The sequence below is a fragment of the Nuphar pumila genome, chromosome 16 (assembly GCF_984573655.1).
Source record: "Nuphar pumila chromosome 16, dmNupPumi1.hap1.1, whole genome shotgun sequence".
Classification (NCBI taxonomy): Eukaryota; Viridiplantae; Streptophyta; class Magnoliopsida; order Nymphaeales; family Nymphaeaceae; genus Nuphar; species Nuphar pumila.
This window is the reverse complement of record NC_143264.1, coordinates 6,742,313-6,750,347: the sequence shown is the minus strand read 5'-3', so window position 1 is coordinate 6,750,347 and position 8,035 is coordinate 6,742,313. Positions and strand designations below refer to the sequence as shown.

Below are 8,035 nucleotides of genomic sequence, written 5' to 3'. Positions count from 1 at the left end.
CCCTATATATATATAGTGATGGGTAGGTGCCTGGCACTTTTTTGTGCTTATCATGTGTCTATCGAGCTTTCGCAAGATTGTTTTTATTTTTTTAAAATATGATAATACAGATGTGATCTACATGCTTGATTTTATGGGAATCGACTTTTGGACCATCCAATCTCAAAACCCAAGTTAGTTTTTTATAAAATTAAAAAATTAATGTCTATATTTTTAAAAATATTAAATGCTTAAAAAATCATTTTTACTAAAAAAATATGATCCGAGTGTAATTTTTTAGCAAATTGATCATGGAGAACACCTGTCGGGTGAGATTTTTGAAAAACAACCTAAAACCCTATCAAAGTTCGATAGCCATGTGATAGGCACAAAAAGCATGAGACACCTACTCATATATATATATATATATATATATATATATATATATATATATATATATATATATATATATATATATATATATATATAACACGTTTTGTTAGATTTTTGGTGTTTTTTTTCAAAATTGTGACTGTACATATGCGATCTACATGTAGTTCTTGGAGAATTTGATTCTGATGCATGAATAGTTTTTTATAAGTTTCAAAAAATCAATATCTTACAATTTTCATAAATTTTTGAAGCTCCAACTACTATTTTTTATCCAATATTTATTATCCAACTATAGTTTTTTAGTAAATCAATATGCATGGTTAAAAGTTTGAAAAAAACAATAAAATCTTTTCATTGAGCAGGTTTGGCATGTTTTTTTTAGAATGTAGGTTTTTATTTTCCTATATATATATATATATATATATATATATATATATATATAAAGAAATGAGTCTTTCTTAAATGAAACATGCTAAATGGGTTTTTGCGCTCTTTCAGTTAATTTGTATTTTTTATAAAAAAATGATATTTGGAGCTTCAAAAATTTATAAAGATTTTAATCTGTTGATTTTGTGTGTTAGAATCGACAAGAGCTGATCCCTGTAAAATCATGAATATAGATCACATGTACGTCAGAATTTAAAAATGAAATAAATAAAACCTAAAAAACTCATTTAGGATATTTCATTTACCACGACACATTATATATAAAGACACGGTAAAAGTGGGACCCGAGGTTATGTGGGGCCCGGTCCGCAAATTATTTTGTGCGTTTCCGATGGGACCCACTGCTTATTCGGTCCAAGAGTCCGGATGACTACGGATCCTCCTCTTACTCTTTCTCTCTCTAAACTCTATATAAAATGAATCTCTCTCTCTCTCTCTCTCTCTCTCTCCAATGAAGCCTCTGCAGAGCTCCTCTTCTCCTCTCTCTGCGCTCTCACGGGCGGTCCATCGATGAAGTCTATGGTTTCGTTCTCCATCCCTTTCTCTTCCTTCACCCGAAGATGTCGCAGAAGCGGCAGCCGGAGAGTAAGGAGGGTTCCGGCGGAGATTCGCCGGAGGAGAAGCGCCGGAGAGTCCCCTCCTGGTACAGGTAGCGAAGAACGGCGCCCTCTCCTCTCGACGGAAAATTCGTTCTGTCCTTCTTTCTCTTTCTTTCTCTTTATTTCTCTTTATTTTGGGGTTATGGTTTGGTGTTTTTGTTTTTCCCTCGGCGCTAATTCGTCTCTCTCTCTCTGTGTGTTGTTTTCGGTGCTGAAGCGTGGTGAGCCAGGTGATGAAGAACGACGGCCTCCAGAAGTTCGTCTCTACCTTGGAGCCCCTGCTCCGGCGCATCGTAAGTCGATTCCCTCCTGAAGATTTTTCTTGGGTTTGAGTTGTTTGTGGGAGATCGGGCGTTGATTTCTGTTTCTGTTCGTTTTCGATCCGACTATGGGGATTGAATTTTGGTGTTGTATGGATTTCGTTGGGGTGCGTTTCTAGTGTTGAGGGTTGTGTGGGTTACGCATGAAGGAGATTAATGTGCGCGTTAGATGCTAATTTGGGCAAAATTCAACGTGTTGAGTCTAAAAGTAGTTGAAAGGAGGTTGATCAACAAACGATGAATGAATTAGTTGGTGGGAAACTATGATGTATGAGTTACTTATGGATGATTGGTTGCTAAAGTAATATGACACAACTCTAAATTTCATTTTAGGTGTGTGGTGGGGTGGTGTGGACTCTGTAATATATAGGATTCTGTTGGTATTTTGTCAAAGTGAAATAGACGAGCGAAGAAGAACAAATTGGATTGTAAGAGACTTGATGCAACTATGCGGTAAGGAATTAGGGTTGTTTTCTGTGAAGCCTAACCAACTCATCGGAACCCTTTCGAGAATGGGTACATTATCATTGGTTAGGAATGCTTTTTTGTCTATATAAGGACGCGCTTTGGTGGGAGTTCCTCTTTAGGCATGGTACAAGCTTAGTGAATGGGATTATCCTACTTGGGGAGTATTCCTTTACTAAAGTTTCAATTCACTTTAGCAGCACAATTGATGTGATGAATCATAGGCGACATGCGAAGACTTCATAGTGGCACTAATTTGACTTGAAGAGATGAATGATGCCCAATTCGTATCAGTCACGTCACTGGATCAAAGCAAGAAAAAAAACATGTTTGAGATTTTTAATACTTCTGACAGTGTTATAGTGAATCTTATGGAGCTGATTGTAATGTCTTCTTATTTTGGGTCTTGGGATGAATTTCTAACTCATTGTAGAGCATGTTTATATGTCGCTGCAAGTTTGATATTCACTCTATATTTTGCACTCTGATTGTTGAGTTTAAAAGTTAAAAAAAGATACCGAGGCTGATCCTGGCACTCAACTACTTTAGTAAAGGAATAAGTTACTTATTTCTAAAGTAAACCTATTATTTGTTTTGAGATTTTTACAGACCTGAACCTAATCGGCATGTGTCCAGAGTATTGCAATAAATTGAAAAAACTCTAAATTATCTTGATAGGAATTCAATTAATTTTGAAAATTTAATTTGTACTCATTTATTATTTATTTTCAAAATGTCATGATTTTCTGGATAAGAGTGAATTCTTTGATATTTCTAGATTCTCCCAGGGAAAACCCTTGCTGATATCATTTGGAGACAGATATTGGTGACTATGATATAAATCCGGTCATCAATTTTCAGATTTCTATTCAATTCTAATCCTAGTTGATTTAGTGATATTAGCCACTTGCTCTTCAAGTTTGTTTTTTGGGCTATTTTTAACTCCCTCCTCTAGCATTAAAGTTTAATATTTCAATTTCAACTGCTTATACGATGCTCTTATGGCACATTTCAGTCATCGTGTCATCATTAGCCTTGTTTTCAGCTGTTTATTTCACTCCATATTTGATATAGTTATTTTTTAAGTTTAAGCTTTTGAACTTCAATCTATCAATTCTATAACACTGGGATTGTTTCTTCCAACATCTCTATGAGACTTGCTTCTAGTATGCTTGGCATGTTCACGGACATTAAATCAGGGAATTTGACAAATATATATATATCTTTTGGCTAGGCAAGTTGGGGGATAACCCTGTGGGATTCAAACTCGAGATCTCTTGGTTATGATAGTGTGTCCTAACCATCCAGCTATCTCATTAGACAGATAGAAAAGTAGAAATCTTGTGGCGTACATGCACAAGATGAAAATGCCATCAACAAACCATGCCTCCCTTCATGAAGCTTGCTGCTATTGTTTACGAATAACACTCTTGGTTCCTTCTTGTAGAAGAATCTTCCTATTCTTGACCATTCCTCAATGCCTCATGTTCAAGCTTTACAAAGTAGAATCAGAAGTCTAGGTTATTAGGCAATAACTGGGATGTAGAAGGGATAACTTGTTTGTCATGCATGACTTGTGTTAGGAGGTTACTTTGGGAAGAGAATGCAACAACTCTTGTTGCCCTATTCTCTTTCTGCATTGCTTGAATATTATAATTAATAACTTGTTTTCGTTATTGGTTATGGTTTTCAAAGACACTTTTCTTGAGGCATCAATAAAGGTGCAAAACTATGTTGGTACATGTGTTTCCTTTAGGCTTGTGGCTTATGCCACACCTGTGAGATGCAGCGTTTTGTGCTTGGACTTGTGTGCCTTCAAGAGCTTTAAGCATCACCAAAGTTTTTGGTCTTGACTTTAAACTGCACTTTGTATTCTGGGTTTTTGTCTACATTTAAACAAGTTAAAGCATTTCATGTTTTTGGCAAAAAATAAACAGCAATTTCTTTGTTTAGTCCTTGATCCTTTTCGAACCTTCCACCTCACCTTAAATTGTTTGTAATTGTAACTCTTTCCAGTAATGATCTCTAACTTTATATTTCACATTCCTTTTTAAATCTTTTGAGAACTAAATAGCATATAGTTTCATAATATCCTGTTCTTTTTTGCCCAAATATATGGGCATATATGAGAAATGTCACCATGAACTTGATGTTAGTACCTAAGTTCAATGGTTTATTAACTTTATTATTTCAGGTCCATGAGGAAGTAGAGCTTGCATTAAGAAATCATTCAGCCAACAAGCTACAGTGAGAACTTATACTTGGGATACCTTTTTCTTCTAAGCACGATACTGGAGTTGAGTTTCTTATTGTTATACTGTTATTCATTGTGTATATTTGTTTTTTGTCCTTCTGCAGACCGTGTGTAAAACAAATTCATCCACCATGTTCAAAACATTTGCAACTACAGTTTACCAATAAACTTTCCTTGCCAATTTTCACCGGTAGCAGAATTGAAGGGGATGATTGCTCTGCTTTAAGTTTGGCACTAGTGGATGCCTTTACTGGACAGGTGGTAACCTCAGGCACTGAATCCTCACTTACGGTGGAAATTGTGGTTCTTGAAGGAGATTTTGAAGGTGATGAAGAGAATTGGACATATGATGAATTTAAAAGTAATATAGTACGGGAAAGAGATGGAAGAAGACAACTTCTTGGAGGTGATGTGTTTGTAAATCTCAATGCTGGCACTGGCATGGCAGGGGATCTGGCTTTCACTGACAACTCAAGTTGGACAAGGAGTCGCAAATTCAGGCTTGGCGCAAGAGTTAATGAAGGCTCTGTTGATGGGATGAGGATTAGAGAGGCAAGGTCAGAGCCATTCATGGTTAAGGATCACCGAGGAGAATGTGAGTGTTCTAAAAATGTTGGTGATAGTGCATGGGATTTAATGTCTTCAGATGGTGTTCTAATGAACTATTATAAGTTGCTTTTACCAATTGCAATACATTATTTTTCATCTGTCAAGCCACATTTATTCCACAGCAAGAGCTTTGTCTTTATAGGCACAACATTCCTGAGTTCCTTGTATTATGAAAAATGGAGCAGCTTCATGAGCCGTTCTCTTAGATCTTGAAGTTGGTTCCAGCTGCTAATCTATGACACATGCATGAACCAAGCTGAAACTAGGATGCATGTGGAAAGTCCATTCATTCGTGCGGCCATTGGAGGGGAGGGGTTGTGTTGAGGTTAAGTCCTCAAAATAAGGAAATTTAAAACAAACTCAAGTTTAAGCTTGCTCTTCTATGTGCATTAAATCCATGTTCTAGACTCCATGGACACTGCATTTTCTTGTCATAGTCTAGTTTAGGTTCTTTTGTTATGGTTTTCTGTATGCTTCAGCAGATTCTTAGTTGTCAAGTTTAGATAGAAAGAAACTCATAAAATCAATGTGGGTAGCAGGATAAGAAAGAGAGAAGCACTTCATGAGAACATAGTTATCCTCTGCATGTGTCCTGCATTGATTATATTTTGTGCAACATATACTTGTGATCAGTCCAAGGGAAGATGATGCCTCTCTTTTTTTTTGAGTCATTTTTCATTGGCTATTGGTTGCTCTGGAAACTAAAGGCAAACTAATTCGCCTCCTTTGGAATAACTTTCATGATCTATGAGTTCTGATCCCTTCTGTGGTGTTTTATATCATTTTTTTCTTTCTCTTGGCAGTATACAAGAAGCACTATCCCCCATCTTTAGTTGATGAAGTCTGGCGTCTTGAAAAGATTGCCAAAGATGGTGCTTTTCATAAACGTCTTAACTGTGAGAACATCTACACTGTGAAGGATTTTCTGACACTTCTGTGTATGGAGCCTCAGAGACTGCGGAGTGTAACTTTTATCTTTACTCTTTCTCTTTCTTCTGAAGTTTCTGAGTTGGCACCATGAAAGTATGAAAGTTTTAATCATATAAAAAGATCTGCTTCCTTAGGATGCAAATGCAGAGAAAGGATGGAAACATCAAATGTTATATATAATGTGGGAAACATTCTTTAACATAAATACTGTCTTATAACAATATTCGGTTTCACTTTCCTTTCATTTTTTAAATCAGAAAAGATCTGTTATTTGATTTGAACAGAAAAAATATGTATTTTGCATCTTTTTTCTTGAAATTAATTTTTAAATAAGTCCTGGACTTGTCCTAATAAACTTGCCTATGTTTCTCTCAACCCACTTGCAGTCAATGTCGATGTCAAGAATAGTTATTTTGAGCCTGAAGTCATGGGATAGGTGCCACAGTCATTCTTATTTTTGTTAAATGTTGTGTGACAGTACTTACAGGAGATCTATTTCCCCAGAGTGTTTTTGTGTGCTTAATTGCTTTGTATGTTCGATTTTACTCTTTCCAGATTTTAGGAAGTGGCATGTCTACTAAAATGTGGGAAATCGTGGCGGACCATGCCAATACATGTAGACTTGACAACCAAATGTATATTTATTATCCACATGCTGACAGAAGAATGGGATTGGTCTTCAATGTTGTGGGTAAACTACTTAGGGTCCTTCGTGAGGGACAGTTGACTCCACTGAATGAGCTCTCAGACACCCATAAGGCACTTTATCATCTCCCTATCTCATGCTTTTTATTTGACTGTTGGTTTTTAAAAAATGGTTGTTTACCTAAACATTTTATCAGGTAAATGTGCAAAAGCTGGCTAAAGAGGCCTATGAACACTGGAGTGAGGTTATCTCTTATGATGGGGCGGCTACATCGGATAGTTCTCAGCAGTTGCCTTCTGCAACTCTTTCTTCTATGCTGTCTGGGCTGGATCCCCCATGCAGTGACTTATCAGATCATCACAGTGTAACTGGATGTGGTTTCACACATCCAACTGCTTCACCATCGGATGTTTTCTCATCAATCTTGTCGGCCAGTGGTTTGGGTTTAGATGAATGTGTCACTGGGAACAGTACAAGATACATGCTTTCTTCACTCGAATCTCATGTTCTTGGTAGTAGTTCACATAACGATCCTACGGGCTTGTACAGAGAGACTAATTCGCACGTATATAATGCAGAACTTTCTGATGAGCACTTGCAATACTTTGACTCCGACCCCACCCTGCAGTCACAAACTCACCATAGTAATTCACAAGAGGACTTTGGGGTTGTTGTTACTGGCTTCCTTGGAATGCAGTCGGAGTTCTACCATTCTAAGGCTCATGCAAGTTGGATGACACTGAGAGCTGTATTGAAGTGGAGAATTTCCATAAAGAGAAAGGTGGCTTCCAAGCGGAGCAAGACGAGAGAGACTTCAAAATTCTGAGATGTGGTAGTGTACAGGATCACAAGGAAATGTTTTTTGCATGTATAGCATATTGAATTGTAGTGCAATTTTGATTTGCGGTCACTTGTTTCATGGTTTTATTTGAGCTGCAGATCCTCCTCTGGAACATGATAACCCCTCATTGTGGTGGTTTGAAAGTGTAAATACATAAAAGGAATTATGTATTGATGGTGGCTCTGAGTGTGGGTAGTTACATATTTACTGTTCTGTTTTTGTAGCTCTTATAGAAAGGAGCTGGACTTTAAAATATCTTCGAAGAAATGGAAGGCTGAATTAATAGAAGCCATTTCTGTAGTCACTTGTATGAACTGGTTCTTGGGATGCACAGACCTTTTATCCATTCCAGCTGCCTCTCTGAGCTTGTCAGCTAAGAAGGTGATCATTCTCAATCATGGAAACTGAATCCTCCTGATCTGAAACCAAGAATACAGTCATTACTCTTCCGATGGATTTTGATGGAGGTTGTGTTGCTGAGAATTAACATTTCAAAGAGAGAAAACCGGACGTCAAGTTTACTTGAATCTTCTAGAGTTTGATTTCTGGTGT

General features: G+C 37.0%; 1 protein-coding gene across 1 annotated transcript; it reads left to right on the top strand.

Annotated features, from left to right (window-relative positions):
- The first annotated feature begins 1,273 nt into the window (after positions 1–1,273).
- On the top strand, positions 1,274–7,775 carry LOC149812800 (calmodulin-binding protein 60 A-like). The gene is made up of 7 exons (XM_089991389.1): positions 1,274–1,468; positions 1,636–1,711; positions 4,398–4,450; positions 4,562–5,052; positions 5,870–6,030; positions 6,552–6,755; positions 6,839–7,775. Exons 1-7 carry the CDS (start codon positions 1,380–1,382, stop codon positions 7,466–7,468), a joined length of 1,704 nt encoding a protein of 567 aa, XP_089847515.1. The 5' UTR covers positions 1,274–1,379; the 3' UTR covers positions 7,469–7,775.
- Positions 7,776–8,035: the final 260 nt, after the last annotated feature.

Bases quoted from the DNA above. Each gene is read 5' to 3' on its own strand.
- LOC149812800 (XM_089991389.1), top strand. From the start codon at position 1,380: ATGTCGCAGAAGCGGCAGCCGGAGAGTAAGGAGGGTTCCGGCGGAGAT. The intron at 4,451-4,561 runs GTGAGAACTTAT...GTCCTTCTGCAG, and splicing joins CATTCAGCCAACAAGCTACA to ACCGTGTGTAAAACAAATTC. The intron at 6,756-6,838 runs GCACTTTATCAT...ACATTTTATCAG, and splicing joins AGCTCTCAGACACCCATAAG to GTAAATGTGCAAAAGCTGGC.